At 36.6% G+C, this 20,851-nt stretch overlaps 1 protein-coding gene across 1 annotated transcript in view; it reads right to left on the bottom strand.

Annotated features, from left to right (window-relative positions):
- The window catches only part of LOC149285177 (kynureninase-like), a 28,532-nt gene extending 7,891 nt beyond the window's left edge, over positions 1-20,641 (bottom strand). The window contains exons 1-7 of the mRNA XM_089495721.1: positions 20,473-20,641; positions 17,746-17,866; positions 14,229-14,311; positions 10,961-11,022; positions 7,691-7,762; positions 6,493-6,567; positions 5,784-5,930 (exon numbers count right to left, since the gene is read on the bottom strand). Of these exons, the coding sequence (XP_089351847.1) occupies positions 5,784-5,930; positions 6,493-6,567; positions 7,691-7,762; positions 10,961-11,022; positions 14,229-14,311; positions 17,746-17,866; positions 20,473-20,641 (729 nt within the window). The remainder of the gene's footprint in view (positions 1-5,783; positions 5,931-6,492; positions 6,568-7,690; positions 7,763-10,960; positions 11,023-14,228; positions 14,312-17,745; positions 17,867-20,472) is intronic.
- Positions 20,642-20,851: the final 210 nt, after the last annotated feature.

Here is a 20,851-nt window from a genome sequence, read left to right as displayed (position 1 = left end):
TGCATGGTGCAGTTTTATAATAGGACACTAGAGGGTGATAGCATCCTATACATAGCTATGGACTGCTACACTTGATGAAATGATAAACAGCTGTGTCCTTGTTTACTGTCACATTCTATCACATTGCAGGTACCAATTTAGCGTCTGTGTGTTCTTTTAAGCAAAATAGCAGATTTCATTATTTTATAAACCCTAAAATCAGTTGAAATTGAGACAAATATATATTTGTTTCTTTTGACGTTTTCCCACAATGGTTTAGGGCTCTCACTTCAGTTATTCCAAATGATTGATAGATGGATGCATAGGTAGATAGATAGATAGACAGACAGAGAAACTGCCAAAAGACAAATATGTAATTAGGATATCTCAATGTAAGACTGTAATTAAGCTTCTGATTATTGTTTTCGGTAACAATAACCAAATGTGAGCACTCGAAGATTGCATTCCAAACATGTGGACATATGGAAAGCATGTGCAATTATGCTTTCCCCATCTTTACACTTTTTTGAGTATTGCATTATAATTCAGTCACTGCCATATGTTTTAATAACAAAATGTTCTAGTTCCTCTGCTTTCCATGCTTTTCCACCCTGTTCTGTTTTTTTTTTAATGTCCTTAACACACGTTAGTACAGCATTTGGTAGAATGCATATGTATAATGCCTGGATTAAAATGAAGCATGTTGATGGTTTTCAAGCAAACCAGATGGTTTAGTTCTAGAAGCAGCGGGAGGTGAGAGAGAAAAAAATCTATTAGGCCTAGTGATCACGAGAAGTAAAAAGAAATATGTAGATGTATATTTGGGGAAAAAAATATAGGTATAAAGATATGTTGTAGTCTGCTCTCAGTAATTTTCTTACAGTTTTCAATTGTGAAACTGAACTTTTGAATAGCAGCAGATAAAAATAATGTAATATAATTTTTCACAGTAAAATATATTTTCAAAACAAGTAAAACTACAAAAGTAGTTATTTTTAACATAACTAAATAAAGATTTTAAAATGTTTGGTGAGCTGTCCTTCTTCTCTTGCCTCTTCTTGGTTTCTTTCCTCTTTTTTTGTCCGCTTCTCCTCATGTCTTCTTGAGAAGAATTTGCAGACAGAGTGAAGGGTTTCTTCACCCCAAATGTAAAAAGCCCTCTAAATATCATCCAAACCAAAAGGGCAGGAAATTAAATTAGTTGTCCAAAAATGAATGGCACAAAAGAAACAAATTTGTCTGAATTGTTTTTTGGTCCAATTGCATCTCTTATTTGTATCATCAATTTCTTTGTTTTTTTATCATCAATGTTTTTTTCTAGCTCCAACATTTTTTCCTTTACTAAGAGGGTGGTAGAGAAGTGGAACAGCCTCCAAGCAGAAGTAGAGGTTCATACAGTGAGGGAATTTAAACATGCACCGGACAGACATACAGCTCCAAAATCTAAGACGAGATAAACAAAAAAGCAGGAAAAAGCAACACACTAGATGGGCCGAATACGTCTTATCTGCCATCAAATTCCCAATGTGAATCAATTCCAGAAGTGGAACACGATTTGCGGAATTGGTTTCTTTTGTAACATCTCACGTTGTGTTCTAGAAGACATCAATGATACTTAAGAAGCTATCTAGTTCGTAGAATTGAACTCTAGTATCTATCTCAATATGTGATATTATTACACATATACTGAAACACAGGAGAATCTTTCAAATTGCTAAGTAAAAGGATCCATTGCAGTTGTATCTTTGCAAATACCAGCTATGGTCTGGCATCGGCTAAAACCCTTACTAAGAACTAATCCCTTTTATTGCCAGAGGGGTGATCAATAGCTTGTCTCTTTGGAAAGGATTATAAGGCAGCTGGATCCGATACATTATGTAAATAGAAACTTTCTCCGCAATACACAGATTAATGATCTGCCGACCATTTCCTCTTCTGCATCTTCTTCAACGTCCATATTTTTCATCTTCTCACTTTCCTTCTCTTCTCTCTTCTGCCTTCAATCTTCAATCCATAATCTGCTATCTTCTTTGTTCGTTCGCATCTCCGTGGATATAACCCGGCAGCAATTTCTGCCAAAATGGCGGCACTGTGATTCACGTGAGGGCAAAATGACGACGCTTTCAGTGACGTCCTCTCCCCCAATTGGATGATCAGAGAGATGATTTCACCACAAGTGCCGCCATATTGCCCTAAGATCACCTGAGGGCCAAATGACGGCACTTGCAGTGACATCCTCTGCCCCAAATGGAGGATCGGGGAGGGCATCACTGCAGCGCGCCATATTATAATTAATATAATATGTTTACATTTAAATAATATTTTATAAATGTTAGTATTTAATTTGTTTCTTGTATGAGAAAACATTAGAGAAATAGGAATACTTAAACTATTTCTGATTCCGTCCAGTCATAGTATTATATTAGAATTATTTTCACTTCTTTGAAATTATGCTACATGTTTCGATGTTAGCTCTTTTGTAAAAGAAAGCATAAACACAAATAAATCTACTTCTCAAGGAAACAAGGAATCATTTTAACTTGCTACAATTACACATTAGAATCATATTATTATTGACATTTTAGAGTAAGACCACAAGATGGCAATATTCTTTCAAATAACGCAAAAAACAAGACGTAAATAACACATTTCATGGTGGAATTTCTAACAGGCCAGATACACATTACTTTTCCAAGACAAATGAAAATACCAACAACTGCATATGGTTGATGACATTTGCTTCAGATGTTTTGATTATTTCAATCCATTTTGCTTTTTCATAATTACTCACATATCTGAGCATCAATCACAGAAAATATTTAGCCGAAACAAAAAACCTTGTTTAAAAATGTTTTTTTATTATAATTCTAACATTTTCTTACACAAGCAGACCAACAGAACAAAATGGCAAGATAGTTATTCAGATTCTTTAATTCGTTTCTGGGAGCCCCACCGGTCTCAGATCATTCCTACGAATAAAAGTCTAATTTGTTTGACAGTGTGTGGATAAGTTGATCTTGTGATGCTGTGTCACCCTATAGCTTCAGGATCATGTCCTCACTGTGGCTGTCAAACAAGGTTTTGACGTCCGTCAGCCTTTGTTTGATAATGGGTAGTAGCAGCTTGGAAACTTCTTTCGCTGTTTCAGCTGCTTGTGAAGTTGGCAGTGGTGTCGCCATCTCCTCGTGAGACTGACCCTGCTAAGTGAGGACGCAAGCTGTTTTCGTCTTCCTCTCTTGGTTGTAGAAGAAGAAGAAGTCCTTTGTGCCTTTGCTGTGTTGACTTAGCGTTTGCCTTCTTTTGCCGAGTTACTAATGTACTTATCCATTTAAATTCCATGGGATTGCTGATGTCCTCCTCAGTGCTTGCACTGTACACAATGACAATATTTGATCTGATGTGCAAACAGAATGGGTGTATGTGGAGATCCGCCAAAAGACTGGAGATAAACTAGCATAAATACACCAGGTAGAGGTCACAGAGTCCTCCGATACAGTGAGGTGTAGAAGTCTATAGTAAGTTGTATCTCCTGTTCCATGTTGTTTATGGTGCGACTTGAGGCTCTTCTCCCGTAGCTAAAATCATGAAGCTATAGTAGAGTGTCTACGTCGATAAGAGTATCAGGTGTCCAATAATAGAAGAATCCACATCTCATACAAGGCCGTCCAAAAGAGATCTGTCCTTCATGCCCATTAGGTTTCTTTAACTCCTCTCCGAGTTTGAGTATCCTTTATGTAACTACATCCTGTTTGATATCACATTACCTTTTATCCTTAATTCTATATTTTGCCTCAAAAAATGTTGTCCATTTTTGTACTTCTCCATTTTGAGTTCATTCTCTTCATTTATACTTCCTTTTATTTTTTCATTAGATTTTTCCATAATGCATTTTTTTTCCTCACAGAAAGCCTTTTCCAAACACTTGTTCATGGCTTTAATAACAAAGCTCACTTGAGATACAATAGAAACCTCTGAAGATCTGGTTAAAGGATCCGTGTTTATGGTGGATATCGCTTTCCATTTGTAACTTTTATCTTGTTAGAATAAGGATCACACCCTGCAAGGATTCTAAACAAAGATACGTTCTAATTGAAAACATAACAAGCAACCTTATCTTGTCTGGAAGAATAGGACATTTTAAGCATATTTGTAATTAACCTTGTTAAATCCGATGTGTTAATCCCTTAATCACCAAGATCATGTTGAGCATTTGTAACAATATAGAGTGTGAATTAAATCCCTTGATATCGCACAGCTGTGGCTTCATCTGGTTGAACAATGAACTTACTTTCCTTGTAAAATATTTAATGGAATAGGAAATCACGGCTGAGATTTGGGGGGTGGGGGGGTCATACAGAATTGGAGAAAAATACCTTTGTGAAGAGCGTCAGTAGCATTTTTAAGACTTTGTTCTATACAAAAACGCAAAAATGCATACATGTGTTGAAAAAATAGCAAAATGTAATTTATCCCAAATGCTGCTCATGCCGTTGGGCAGGTCCATATGGGCTCCAATCTGACATCTGACTGGGTTAAGTCCATTTTTTAGTAATTGACTGAAAGCCGGAAATATTTCTGTAAAGGTTTTCAGCATTCAACAGCACTAGGAATGATGTTTCCAGAGCCGCATTTAGTTTACAAACGTATCGAGCAGAGTAAGTGGAACAGCATCTTTAATGGACTAAATAACATATCAAGATTTTATTGAGTGAAGCGAATGGAGCACCGATTGGGGATTTGTCTGCTAAACACAAAAAAACTTCTTCAGGAGGTTAATAAGCCGGTGGTAGAGAGGAGCCACGGCTGAAATTCACTCCTGAACTGAGCCGCCCGGTAGCAGGAGAACGCTCTTTACTTCTCTGAATTTTGCAAGAAAACAAAAAAAAATGTGCAACTGCCCATGATTCTATATTTTGTTAACAGAAAAAAATATAGCGTGTTTTGCTCAATAGAAAACAAGTTTAATAGGAGAGCCAGGAGGTCCATACCTGGATTCAGCTTTTCACCTGGGGGTGAGGAGGTTGGGGCGAGAGATCCCTGAATGGTGAAATATCATACAAGCTTAACCCCTTAAGGACAACGCGCTGTGAGCTCATACATGTATGTGCTTTGTTGTGAAGGGGTTAAGATGCTCACCAATAAAGGACAGGTGCTTGATCGTCTGCCCTATGGCGCATTCACGCTTGAGGGCATCTAACCCGAGATCCTCCCGAGTGGGGATGCACCATGGAACAGGTGATTAAGATATTAATCAGCTGTCGGCCCTCAATGAGTTAATCTCAGAATTGTTTTGTATGGTATTTCACCCGTTTGGCCGTCTCGACGGCCCGTCTCTCCTTGATCATTCCATGGCCTTGTCTTACATTCTTTTTACAAAGAACAGTTGGGGAAAAACCCATCACATATAATTAGAAACGATAGATTAACAGAGTTAAGACTATTTCCCATCTGCATTATATTCTGACCTCTTAGTAAGATTTATTAGACTAATTTTTTAAGCATTCAGGCGCTTTGTAACAAACGATATTATCTGTGGATCTAGGGCTTGAAGGTTAAAATCACCATAGGGCAATCATAAAGCAGGGGGCGATGAACTATGTCTTATACCTGTCTTTCGCAAGTTGAGAAGATGAGCAAAAGTATTGTCAGCACCAGAGGGAGCTTTGCTTACCTTGCTGACTGGGAAGATTTTCCCCGAAAGCAGATGGTTATGATTTAACACCGAATGCCTATTACAGCTTGTCAGACGGAATGCATCGGGGATCAAACTATGATTCTGTAAATAATATTAGTCATATATATACCTTTTGTTGTCCGGCCTCAGCTATTTTCAGAATATCGAATAACTGTCCGGTGTAATACTGCACTCCGCTGAATAAAATAACGGCGATAGAGTCACCTTCTTTTTCAATAACTGAAAGGATGTCCTCCGTCCTTAATGTTTCTTCCCCCTGTCATGACGTGATTTTCACATGGCAAAAAAAAGCAAGCATTTTTATAGGCATTTCATAAAATATTTTATGTTGTATTTTTTCTTTCTGAAGGGGTGGTAGATAAGTGGCAGAAGTGGTAGAGGGTAATACAGTGAGGATATCAAACATGTATGGGATAGATATATGGCTCCTGAATCTAAGAGACCAACGACTGACGAAAAGGTTCTTATCTGTCATCGGATTCTATGTTTCTATTTTTTTTTTGATTTTCCATTAAAAAATATGAATACAAAAAGTTAATCAGTCCTGTCTGAGCAGCTTCGTCAAACTAGCCCTTCTAAAGTAACTCTCAAAAGTCCAACATTTTGGACATATGGACATCATTATGATTGATCCTCTTGATGTAGTAATAGATACAACTATACTTAACGGATAGGCCAGAAAAAATCTGCAAATAATTCCAATGCATTAAATTAATCAATCCCCTGTCTCCCCCAGGATTATGGAAGATAACATAGGGCAATGTTGTTAAAAAACAGGAATAAAAGTATTTATAAATGTATCTAGAAATGTCACAAACCTCCCGTGGGTGAACTAGCAGCATGCTCTTCTCCACGTCAAGACCATGAAATTGGATCTGTGATTCAACAGCGTACTGAAAAATAAATTCATTTTATTTAGATCCTTCTCACAGTTTAATCTGCAGGCCACCAAGAGGTATGTGTCAAGATACAACATGGAACTATGATGCATAACCTTTAGCCTGGACAAAATCTTGATTTTTGGGCACTATCCCTCTGACCTGCATAGTTGCCCCACTGGTTTGCTTTTGAGGGCAGTACGAATCATGGACCAGTTGAGGAGAACCTCTGATGCCCCCTGACTGGCCCAGGGAGCTGTAAAATCAATGGAGGTGCGATGATATACAGCTGAGAGCTACAAGGTGAATCTTCGAGTAAGGTGGGCAGAAAGACCCACCTCTTCCTGCCTTTAGCCACACCCCCAACACAGGTTTTCACATTTAGGCACCTGAAATTTTAGAGGATATTATTGAAAATGGGATTTGGTTGGGTTGGGTTGGGTTAGGTTGGCTTGGGTTGAATTGTATTGGGTGAGTCCTTCACCAAGTTATCAAACTTGTATCCATTAAAGAGTGCTAAGATGAGTTGAGGTGAGATGATTTTTTTACCATTCCCTAACTTACTGTTTTATTACCAAGATGGCCATGCATAATGAATTGTTTAATTTGATTTCTTGAATATTGTATATATTATGAAGGGCAATGGCTTTTTTTGCAATTTAGAAATTTCATTTTATCTTATCAGAAATATTCCAGATATTGTGTTTTATGATACAATAGTTTGACACCGTCTACATTTGTGATGTGATTAAAATGACGGCGTAGTTAAGTTATGAGTCTGACTTATCTTAAATTTGAAAACAATATGAGAAGCTTCATAAATCATGAATATTTGATGCATGTAATAACAGAAATCAGACGCCTTTCAATTTACATCCATTTTCCTTCTCCCAATATTTATCAAACATAATTTTGCTGAAGATCTGGTGTTAACTCATTGTGGACAAAAGGGTAAAGTGATTCTGTTCTTCTATCTGAAGAAGAGACCTCTGAGCTCCTGAAAGCTTATACCACTTTACATTTGTTTCTATGTTGACCCAATTCTTATTAGCCATATAGAATATAGAGCTTTAGAAAAAGGTGATTAATATTAAAATAGTACATGTAAAATGGCATAATTTATGAACAACGTCCTTACATGGTCAGACGGAAAAGCTTTTGCCTCCAGAAGGATTTTATGGCGATCTTTTGTAGGCTTATAAAAAGATAACTGGAAAAAAAATACAAAATAAAAAAAGTATTATTACTTTTTGGTCAGTGCACATTTAAATATATCACCAATTTTTAAATATGGGATTGCAGGTCAAATGATTTGAAGCTAATGGTTGCTAAGAAAGAATATCGTTTCAATTCTGTTTCTAATTATTGGATACAAAATAAAACTACAGACTCATTGATCAGTTGGAGAAATTCTCTGATGTTCCATGACTGGTCCATGAAGCTGAAAAATTAATGGAGATCCTGTGTAGCCACCTTGTGATGCTCTGTAGCTGAGCAATGAGAAATGGATCTTCTCTTGCCCCTCTTGGGGCTAACCATACCCTCCCCCATCCTCAACACAGATATTCTGAAATGATAGGAGTATGTTCCTCTAATAAAAGTGGTAAATTATGGTAAATCAATCCTCATCCTCATCCATTTCCCCTTAAACAGCGGCATGACCCGCGATCTCAGCAGGAAGGCCCATCGACGTCAGCGGGACTTCATGCCTGCATCCCACTGGAGGGGGCTCTGGGTAACCGGAGCCATTAAGTTCCCAGATATCCTAATTAGTTATGGAAGTTGTAGAATTAAAGTAGACCCATCAACTTCTGAAGCATTCCTGGGATTATCCAGATTTACTTGAGTTTAATAGTTTTGTCTCTCTGTTACCTATTCAACCCCAACCTAAAGAAGAAGATGATGAATGAAGAATAAGGAAAGCAAGCTCAGGTTATGTTTGCTATAAGACACATAGAATCTGAAGGCTGAGAGACCCATTCCGTTCATCTAGTCTGCCTGTTTTCCCTTCTGTATAGACTCAAACTTTACTCAGTCCTCGATCTCATCTTAGATTCAGGTAAAATATTCCCTTTGAAAGCGCTCGGTTGTCTTGCAAATAATCATACTGTTTACAATATTAAAAACGCAAATATAACCAGTTTCCAAAGGTAAATTTAATGAGAATGAATATTAAAAGGCGTTCTTCTTTGAGCTACAATGTCACTTCATGTCACTTTTGCAGTATATTCAGTGTGACACCAAGGATTGCTTAAAAGCATCAGCGTCTGAGCTTACAGTTGCTCTGAATAATTCTCAAGGCGGAAAATTTTTAATGTTAATTAGATTCATGGACTCTTTTTTTTTTATTCGTAAGAACTTCAGCCGGTGCCTATCTTTTCCGACAAATTTAATTTCTTCCCGCATTGTAACTATATTAAACTATTTGAAGTCAATCTTTATTTTCTCATCAAAAATATTGGGTTGTAACATCGCAAACAACAGATGGCAACCCAAGAATGGTACTTGAACAAGAGCGCCGTCAATTATGCTATTCAGTGTTAAAATTCACTCAACTTCTGTTTTAATTAATAATAAATGGTGTGTTTGTATGCAAAATTCACGATTATACAATAGCAGAGATGACAAAAACTCAGCACCGAATCTAAAGCCTGCAAGTGTTTAATCCATTTTAAAGATTCTAAGCAGAGACATTCAAATAATGCACGCAAATGTTACCGCTTACCCATATTTACATGGGAGGGTTACCAGATGTCCCCCTTTTCATAGGAGAAAGTCCTGAATAATTCTCACTTATGTTGACCCTTGAAACCCTCTTAACCCTAAAGATAAATGTATTAAAAGTTACATTTCTTGCAAAAGCAAGACTTGCTTTTAATGGTATTAAAGGTTAATACCTTCCCACCAGAAGAATCAGTTGCTCGATACCAGTTATCTCAGTAGGTTCATTATGGCTTACAGAGAAAGCAGGTGAAAACACCAACATGTTGAGCTGACTCGGGCAGATGCACAGCCCTAAAATTAAGACAATCTTTTTATGTGCCTTAAAATACATAGTCTTCCTATGAAAAAAGCCGGCACTCTGCCTTTTAAGGACTGGTGGTGCCAGACAAAAATTAACTATGGAGGCTGTGCCAATCGCCATTGTCTTCCATAGTGTTAACAGGCCAGTTGGGGAGATCAGTGAGCAATGGCAATACAGGGAGCCTGGACCTGCCGCCCTAAACTAACTTGGCCAAGGGCAGAATAGGTCATGGGGCCATCATGATGCAAGCACATAGAAAGTAGAGTCAACTAAGAGAAAGTTAATTTCCTCAGCCACGTGTCAGGACCACACATTGTAGAACCCGATCTGCTGCTGGAATGGCAAATAAGCTGAGTAAGGGCCACTGTCGTCCAGCAGTCCATTGGGCATTTTCCAGTCTAGGCCTGATAAGCATGAATTTTATGTTGTTCTTTAGCATAGTTGAAAATGAAAAACCGTCTTTTGAGATCATTCAACTCCTCCAAAGAGCCATTTGACACTGAAAGCTTTATAACTTTATATTTTTTTTTCTCACCCATAAACTTCACAGCCTTCAGTTAAAAACTTTACTTTTTAGATGTCATGTAACTGTCTTTGTTAAGAAAAGAAGACATTGAAAGCTGAACTGTATGATGAAGCTGCATTCTTCTGAGAAGATGTTATAATGCTTGTCTCACCGTGACAGAATTCTTAAATTTAGTTTTAGAATATATTTCTTTTTTTGATTTCTAATGAATTTTATATCTAACTACTGAAGGCAGCTCTTAGGCCTTAAGGTTGATGTGACTTTTTTCCCTGGCGTCACCACCATGTTCTCTGAGACCAACAGGACAACATTTTGTGTTACTATATATTTCGAAAGGACAACAAGAAAGGCCAAGTTGTCAGTCTGTTGTGTCTGGAGTATTGTTGAGAGACAGCGACTATGCTAAGGAAGAGACATTCATCAACGATGAACTGAGAGATGACCCTTTTTACAAAATCCCTTGAATTCTTGAATAATCAATCAAAAATCATATCTTGGCGCTACATTCCTTAACATTGAACTGCACTTTTCTGCATTTATATGCTAAAATACATTTTCTACATTGATTCTATATATTTTTTTGACTTCTAGTCAGCAGATTACCTGAAATTTCTGATTATTCGCATAGTCATTGTGCTGGTAGGTAATGCATTAGGATATTAGGAAATATGTTGGTTTGTATACTCGCATTGAATGGTCCCAACATCAATACAAACTATTTTAATGCTCAAGAATAAACTTCCAAGCAAACAATTTCCAAGGAAAATAATGCAATGTTTGTTCCTTATCGAACATAAAAGATAAGTTAAATATGCAATTCAAAGTAGAAACCTCACTTTAGAGGTGGAGTAACTTACCATTTGAAGGTGCAAATTAACAGTCAGTCCATTCATTAAAGCCACCTCTTCCCTTTTCGCACCTGAAACATATTAGAGATTTCCTCAGCACTTTCTTTGTCCGATAATTTCTGTTAATACGGAAAAAATATCACTTTTTGTTGCTTAGGCTACAACTTTTCAATATGTTGAAAAAAAAAGAAACATACTTTTGTGACATAGCAGAAAAAAATATTTCTCTCATTTGGTCAAAGGAATAAACAGATAATGAAGTAGTTGCATTTTGAGACCAACTGTTGGTTGATTAATGGGTATCATTATTTTTCAAGCTGAATTCGTAAAAAAAAAAAAAAAAAACGTGTTCTAGAAAGAATATGTTGGAAAACTGAAATATCGGAAAAGTGAGGCTGTGCTTAAAATTAATAGCTTTGAAACTGCAAAGTAATACCGTATTATCTGTAGTGAAGAACAAATTCAAAGCATTTCGGATTCCATTTAAATTATGTATTAAGGATATACACCTGATGCCCTTTTTGGGGCATAAAAAAATTGTAATTATACTTTCAATGTATAACTGTTATATATAATAACAATAACAATAATAATAATAATAATAATGATAATAACAATAAAAATAACAAAAATAATAATAATAATATTAATATTAATAATTTAAATATGTTTGGGATAGGCATGTGGCTCCTGAATCTAAGACAAGACTGATTAAGGTCTCATTATTTAAAGCGGTTAAAATAGAGAGACTAGATGGGTCGGATCTGCAGTCCAATTCTGTATTTTTATATATTCTGAATTTTTGGCTCATTATGCAAGAGGACATTTTCTGTTGGTCACTTGGCTTGTTTTGTTATTGTCGACTCCTTTAATATATTCAAGATTCAGGCGGTTTTAAAGGCTGTTACAAAACTAAAAAGGGCACTCAGTAATTCTGACAGAAGATTAATATTACCTGGTAATAACTACAGATGGATGGAGTCACTTAGATGAATGTAAAGCCAAGGGGAATTTTTTGAAATATCACAGCAGACCATAAACTTTGGAAAGACATGTTAAGAAAATAGCGTCGTAGGAGAATAAATGAAATGATCATTTAATGCAGGCTTTGTTTGGCTTTTGGAAATATAGATTACACACTAAATATGACCATTGTATAGAAAGGGTAAACGTTAACTGTTTGTAAAGGCACCCATCAGATAAATGGAAAGCTTAAATGGAGAGACACTTAGTATCTAAGCTGGATACCTATGGATGGACACATATTATACTTTACCTCTGCTTAATGTAAAAGTCTAGTGTGTGGCTCCACTGTCCCACCCAGGATTTTCACCAAAGAATACATTTACTAAAAAAAAATACAATTAAATCACTTACCTGCAGAGCTGTACCAGAACATCCCCTCCAGGGTCCGCCATTTTGCACCACTGATTGGCTGCTTGATGCAGCCAATCAGAGGCAGGAAAGCACTCTGTTTGAAATCAATAGGAGCATTTTTCTGTGAATGGGCAGTCCCATTAAATGCCCCCTGAACGTTTGGAGAGCCAGAGCTGTAGTTGACTCTCAAAGTGCTGTATATCACATTCGACAGAACACACACCATGTAAAAAAAATAGCTGGGGGCAGATAATGGGGGCAAATGCATATTTGTATAATTCTATAATTCTGTAGAACCCCCCCCATGCATTTACAGCAGGGACCACACAGAAATGTAAAGGGACTGCTTATTATCACACACATTAAAGTGCATTGATTGCCCCTTTAGATATTACATCAGCCACATGAGCAGCCACATGAGCAGCCTCATGGGCATTATTGGGGAAAGTAGGGGTTGTTATCAGTGTTTTCCTGTTGTGCCCAATGGTCATTCTGTGTCTGGATGAATTACTAGACCCAGAATCACCCTAAAATCTGTCTTTAATACAAATTCAAATCAAGAACATGCCCTAAAGGAATCATCTTGATGATTAGGTGCTCATATTTGGAAACTATATATAATATCATATAATCACACACCTAGAATGATGGTGAATGATATCTGCATTCGACATTACTTACATTAAGTGAATATTATTTTTCCTTAAATATGTGCAAACTTTTAATTTGTTGCTGCGGAATTCATGTAGATAGAAGTCTGGTATGATTTGAGCTCCCTCGAATGATTTATAGAAGAAGAATGGTACAGAACTAATAATGGCTGGGTTTGGAAGCAGGCTTTGCATAGTGCTTTATAAATCATAAAGTAGTATTTTAATGAATAGCAGTCCAATCATCCTAATTTAAATGCTCTTTGCCTTTTGCATATACACTTCATCATTTCGGTTTGCTGTCACCGTGGTACTGCGCTGACTTCACAAATGCTGATTCAGCGTGTTGGCAACACTATAAACCAGTGTACCATTTGCCTACTCTATTGTATATACTGGGAGTCAGCACTTAATACCCTTTTACCAACTTCACTTTCATTGGCAAAGAGATTCTTAGACGCATCTGTGTCTCTTAAAATTATTTCAATGATTATACCAGATTTGGTCTTGTACTAAACAGCGCTATCTGGTGGGAAACAAAATAGATGTAGAACGTGTTTAGTGGATTGAACACAGGAGAGTGGATCAATATATCTTCTTTATATATCACTAGAGGTGGGAAAATCATTTAAAAAGGCCTGCATCATGATGTCACACATCTCACATGATGTGATAATGCTTGTGGAAACATTACTTTTTTCTATGAGAGTTTAACAGGGTGGAAAGCGCTACTTTCCGCAGATATTGCCTAATTTTTTACTTGGCTCTGAATATAACATTGTAGTGACTTTAGATGTACTTTGAAGCAAGGTGGAGGCTAATACGCTTGAAAAGCTGCTGTCATTAAAGGTCCCAGAATTACTTTTAAAAGAGGAGTTGTTGATACTTTGATGCTGTTTAGGACTCTGCGAGCCATCAGAGGTTTGGGACATAGGATTGTCCTGGGTGTTAACAGACTTCTAGACACACGCGTGTGTGTGTACCGAGGGAAGGCAAAGTGTCCGCACCCAGACACCAGTGTCTGTGGCATGGCTTCTGGCTTCTGGGAGTCAATGTTGCTTATGGGGATTTTGTCAAATGCTCTTCATAAAAAGTTGCTGTCTACAAGACCAGTGGTTGAGACTTCATCCAGCAGAGATCCAGCAGGTTTATTTATAACATGGGAATTCTAAATGACCATCAACATATTACATGTCTTTAATTGGTAACCAGCTGGTAATTTCACATTATGCATTTTTAAAGAAACATACCAACAAGTTTGGTCATCAGATCCACAATACATTCATCGCCCAAAGCCCATGGACGTTTACCAATGAAATGGCCGTGGACGCCTCTGAAAAAAAGCAAATATCAGATAAGTCAACATAACTGGCCATTAATTCAGACTTTTAATTGATAAGTGGCTTAGTGTGTCAGAATCTATGGACCACAGAGGCTCCCAATTTGAAACAATATACAGTGTCACAGAACTAGAAGAAATAGGTTAGCCCAGGGGTAGACAATCTTTGGCTCCCCTGATGTTGTGGACTACATCTCCCATAATGCTCTTACAGTCATAATGCTGGCAAAGCATCAAGGGAAATGTAGTCCACAACATCTGGAGAGCCGAAGATTGCCTACCCCTGGGTTAGCCCATAGAATTTACAGAAATGAATTAATTGGAAAAATATCAGAGAATTTAAAAAAATAGATACATTGAAACCAAATTACGGGTATATATGTCCACTTTATTTTTCATAGATCAAAAATTAACTAATCAGCTAATTGTCTTGGAAACCTTGTCTCAAGTAAACTCCAAAGTACAAGTTTTAACAATAAACTAAGGAATATTCCAATGTAAATATAATATCACAGAATGTAGGCAGCAGAGCTCGGGTTATTATAATCAAATGAATTAGTTCTGTTCTTGCTGCTGGCACGGAGTACTAGGTGTCCAAACACATTTTCAGACGCCTGGAAGACGCTATGCAAATATTTCATCCTTCCTCATCGTATTTCATACTTCGGGTATTCATCTTATTACCTTTGACATTGCACCAGAAACTCTGGAGGTTAAAGGTTTCCAAAGTGTAACAAGCTTTTTTTGATACAATTTTACATTAAAGCAGAATACAGGGATTCTTCCACAATCTCTCCACGCATTTGCAAGGGGTACACCACACAAAGTTTAAAGAGATCACTCAGCTATGTGTTAAAGTACGGAGTTTCTCGTTAAGAGGACCTTGGCTTTCATAGATTTGGCTAAAGAAAAATTTGCCTCACCATGGTTAGGGAACCTAAAGCAAATAATATATTGTAGGTAATATTTTATGTGAAAAAACAGGATTTCTCTTTAAAACTGAAATAACGTGGCAGTGTAATTATGTCTAATGTTGAACTAGGTCTACCCCAAAACACTCTTTCCACCTATCTTTCAAGACCTAACTTTAGTGGAGTTTGAGCGTCGGGGCATAAAGTCATCATACTTGGGAGCTGGGAGAAGTGCCGGTTCTCCAGTTCTCCGAGTCGACACCCAAATCATCCGGGTCACAGGACCCAGATGACCCACTCATTTCCCCATTAAATGGAGGTGTGCCCAGAAACTTCGGTGGTAACCTTCTACTGACGTCAGTGGAAGCTTCTACTGACGTCAGTGGGAACCACCCGCGACGCCAGCGGGTAGTCTTGGCCTCATTCTGCGAGGTAGACTCCAAGTACCTGGAGCCCAAATGTTCCCTGGTATGAACATCATAACCTGAAACATTGCCTTGGAAAGAAATATTAGGGAGGCTGTGTCCGTTAAGCACAGACCACTATAATGTAAATGGGTCATGCAGCCTCATCATTCAATAGTATGATCTACGCCCAGCCTTTTGATACAAGGTTTGCTGCTCATAGACTTGCTGCCCTAGTCATAGTCAATCTAGGTCAAAATGACTTTTATTCCATAGGACAACCCAACTTCTTACGTTTAAATAGTTTTGTCATTCAAGATGTAGCAGCGTCCGTGTGGGTATCAACTCTCTCCCCGATAGATTATGAATATTGACCACTACAATTTCATAGAATTTCCGAATTCATACATAAAATGAAATTTGTTTAGGTTACTTGAGACAAAAGGAGTGATAGATCTAGGCGCTAAAAACTTTGTCACCAATAAAAGCATTGAGCAGTACTCCATACATCTTATAACTTCTTATAAATAATGATTGTTTCCTTTGTTCTATGGATGTCCCTGACATACAAGTAAGAACGAGGAGCTCTGCTCTTAAGGATCACGGATCAAACTAGAATATATCTTGTTTTAATGTTCTTGTTTTTTTTTTTACTAAAATGTCTATTTAACTGAAAACTTGATGACGCTAAAGCTGTTAACCTTGACTTTTCCGAAAATGTGCGTTTAAGAAACGAGTCTTAAGTCAGCTATTTTTTTTAAGATATTAACCCTTTCAGACCCAAACAGTTCAGCTAACTCGCTGAGAGCAAAAGCGATCATTTTTACTATCGAACAACTAATATTGATTGAATTAATTAATTTCACTGGTTCCACCCAATAATGTTTAATTACATTTCAAACGATTAAATGTCCGGTGCCGCTTTTGAAAAGAAAAAAAAATAGGCTTTTAATGAATTTTGACTTCTTTCACCTCTGCTTCCCTTATAGCCACTTACAATATTGGCTGCTTAATCACTTAGTGATGCAGTGATAGCAACTGCGACTGTTGCACTAAGTGCTGGTAATGGGTTTAAGTATTTTAGGCTTGTAATGGCCTGAACCATTTTCACTTTCGGTGATGGCAGACACCCATTTGTTAATAAATTCCCTTCTGGGTTCCTGGAATCCGTTTAACCGCTTACGGTGACCTTGTCATTATAAAGGGTCCTTAGATGTCATTAGAGAACTGAAAAAGTATTATATGCCACAAAAAAATGACTTGAATTCATAATCATATTTGGACTTGGATTTAATATTGTTAGGATAATTGTGTTAACATGTTAAAACTGAATGTACAATAACAAAAAAAATAACAATTCTCATATTTTTGGTGATTATAATAATACTCATTTTCAACAGAATAGTTGTGTACATCTTTAAATAGCCAAGCATCAAATCTTCTTTTATTTCTAGGGTAAATGAATGAAACATGCTTATTCTGTTTTCTTAAATACACACAGATTTGCCAGTTATTAAACACAGTATAAATTAGAATTTAGCGCAGTTAACCCCTTAAGGACAATGGGTTGTCCTTCAACCTATTAAAAACAATGCATTGTGATGAAGGAGTTAAAGGGACAAAAACAGTATGCCATGCAGCCTCACCAATGAATTATGTATATTAAACTTTGTAAGTACTTTACAATGCATTCTTCAACTTGTCAGAACAAATGAAATCACTAACCTTTAAGAGAAGCTGCAGCTTCAGAGCTACAGCACACACCCCCCCCATTGGCTCTGTTTTTGCACCACTGATTAGCTACTTGAGAAATCTCTCCCATTTAAATCAGCAGGAATGGTTTCTTAGCATGGGCACAAAGGCATCATTAGACCACCCCGAAAACTCTTCACGAGCCGGCAGTGGAGCTGATTGGCGGTAAGCATTTCATATGGGCGCAAGCAGCAGGAGATGCCTTCAGATGAACGCACCTCATGCAAGGAGGAGGGTAACCAATGGCTAATAAATATGATGGATTCTTAAAGTGCGTATGATGGCTAGAGTGTCCCTTTAAAATACTTCAAAAAACCGTAACATAGACAGTTTTGCCCAAAGACAGATGTAGTATCCTTACGTTTTTGCCCACTTGTCCAGTTCTTCATCTATGTAGGTTTTAACTTTCTTCGGTGGGAGTCCAAGTGAATTCCCACAAAAGTATATCCCATCCGCATCATCTTTTACAAGGGAGCTGTCAGCTGGAGTAATATAAATATGTATTCAGTAAGTATGTCATGTCCATAGAAACACGGTATGGATTCCCTAACAAGTAATATAAAATTGTGTATCACTCATGCATGATAATAGAAGTTGTGATAGCTTAAACATAAATATACTGATGGAAAATATATAGATCTGACGTTATTTGGTAAATTATGCCAGTTTGCAATGATGTTGTAAGCTTTCCCTGGGCAGCTGAAAAGGAATTGTTGTAAAGGTAGCCCAAAGGAAATTATCATCTCAATTCCGCCACAGATTTAAACAAAAGATATTTAAAAATAACGAGATAATCTAAAATTACGAGCCGTTTTGCAAGAACGATTTCGAGATAAAACAATGATGCTTCAATTCAAGAAACAATGTTATTTTGATATGACCACTTTGAATGCAACAAAGTTTCACATGACCAACCGAGAAAAGACAACATTCTTGAAAGGAAATAACAATAATGATCATATTCACAGTAGGTTTAATGTATTTGAAATATTGTAGCAAAATATTAGGCAATGTAGCAATTTGTTTATTAACAAAGATTTCACATTTGTCGTTGGCCATTTTGGATCCGAGTCTTCCCAATAATCAATTATCTCTCTAATAAATCACATTAACTAATGAAACTCGGGACAAATGTTAACAAGAAAATAGAAGAAAAAGTTTATTCTCATTTTTTTAGTTTATAGCTCTTTATACCTTCTGTTTACAAAATCTAAGATCAACACTTGGAAATTCAGTAAGAAGGTCTGAGCTGGTAATTGCTAATTGCAATTAGCAAATTGTTAATGAGTAATAGGAGAAAGGCATACGGGGAGATACCTCACAGTGATATGTCCCTTTAACACTGTACATCACTAGGCTCTGTTTATTGTGTAACATCATGAAAGCCTGATGTAAATATGGTTTTGGGGACGTACTACTGGATACCATAATTATGATAGAAAAATTAAAGAGTGGATAAATTAATAATAATTTTAATGAAAATACACTGATATAATACACCAAAATGGGGTCACAATTATGCCAAACGTGGTAGGTTTCCTTTTAATTCTATAAATAAACTTTTCTTAACAGAAAGACCGAAAAGACAATTCCTGAATAATATGATTTGACATCTCTGTCGCGAGAAAGACCTTGAAAACCATATGTGCTGGAAAACATATCATTAACTTTACTTCTAGATGCAACAAATAAATTACTCTAAGGGGAGCCTAAGGCAAATGACACACAAATGGTTGTTTGGATTTTTTTATGTATTGACCAAAAGACAGCTTTTTAATTTAAAAAAATGAGAAATAAACACATAAAATAAACACATTATGAATATATTAGAAAGAAGATATAATTACTAGCTACATTTGTACAAAGGAAAATACTTGTATATTTGTAACGTTAAATCATAAAATACATTAACCAAAAAAGTGTTCAATCAAATAGTCCACATTATTCTTTAATGGTTTGAAAGATGAGGCTGGGACACTTTAGCCCGGTGGTAGTCCAGCAAAGTGGCCCATTAATAACATGTACCAAAACATATTTAGTAGGTATTTTGCTTAGTGGACACTATCTAGTCATGTCCTACACACGTTGCCCACCACGGCCTGGATAGGGAGCCCATACATGGAGTACAAAGAAGATATGGGCACTCTGGTGGCCAAGATCTTCATACTAGAGCAGCCCCTTTAAACATACCCAACCAAGCCGGTCCTCCCCTGATGGTTGGGATAACAAATTCAAGTCATGATATGAGTTACCATGGTATCTAATCTATAGACATATTAAATCATTTTATTTGTATCATAATAGATGTATTGCAATGAGGCAAAATGGTACCATATCAGCTATAAGCTTACGTGCCTTATAGATTGTAAGCTCATCTGAACAGCTCACCTGTTGTCTCTGTAAGTCAATTTGTTATGTTGCATACTACTTGTTATGTCCTGTCTACCCATTATACAGCGCTATGGAATTTGATGGCGCTATATAAAACAATAAACAATAATAATAATAATAATAATAATATTAGACTACTACATATTGAAACTTAAGGTTCATTGGACAAGTTCCATCGTGCTCCCTAAAAAACATACAATGTCTCCTAAGTTTTTCTGTCTAGCGCCAAAATTTTATGTCCAGGTACAGATCAGGCCTGTAATTTTTCTTAGTGGTAACATTTTTAAGGTCAATAATATTTGAATTTTGTGAGGCATGTTACTAATTAAAATTTCAACAATAACAGTAGAATGACTAAGAAAAAAGTTTATTAAAAAAATAAAGCAAGAGCAAATATCGAGGATATTGTTAAGTTTGTTTGTTTTTTAAGCGAAGAAGATTATAGTTAAAATGAGAAAAAAAATAATAATTAGGAAAAGAGGGGGAAAAAAGAGAGGAAATCATACAAAATATACCAAATCTATTTAAAGGTGTTGATATCAAATGCTGAAAACCTGGAATAAAAATACAATTATGGGTTTCTACCATATTTATCAGTATAAATTGATTCTAATAACAGTTTGTATACTCATCTTTCATGGAAAAGTCAAGGTCATCTTCAACATAGTGACGGAAAAAAAACGAGATATCATCTTACTTTTTGGCAAATCCATCGTCTTTGGAATGTGAAAACATTGTCTAAGATGCTTTAATTCATCTTGGTCATCTAGATGAAAAGCCAGCCTCTCATCGAGTATGCTGCATTGAAGATTAGAGGCAATATTTTCGAGAGTTATCAAAGGAGATGCGTGAGCGCTCGCATTCATGTCTGCGAAGAGCCGGGCAAGGTTCGATGAAGGTCCTCGAAAGTAGTCTAAATTCAAAAGGATGCATTTCAATATACGTATCACTTAATATAATTCCCAAATCCTATCTCTCTAAAGGTTACGGTCACAAATACATTTTATATTTTAACCCCTTAAGGACAATGGGTGGTCCCACATGTACGGGCTTTGTCATTAAGGGGTTAAAAAAAG

This window comes from Sceloporus occidentalis, unplaced genomic scaffold (assembly GCF_023333645.1).
Source record: "Sceloporus occidentalis isolate IW3139 unplaced genomic scaffold, rSceOcc1.0.p SCAF_83, whole genome shotgun sequence".
Taxonomy (NCBI): Eukaryota; Metazoa; Chordata; class Lepidosauria; order Squamata; family Phrynosomatidae; genus Sceloporus; species Sceloporus occidentalis.
This window is presented reverse-complemented; position numbering and strand designations above follow the sequence as displayed.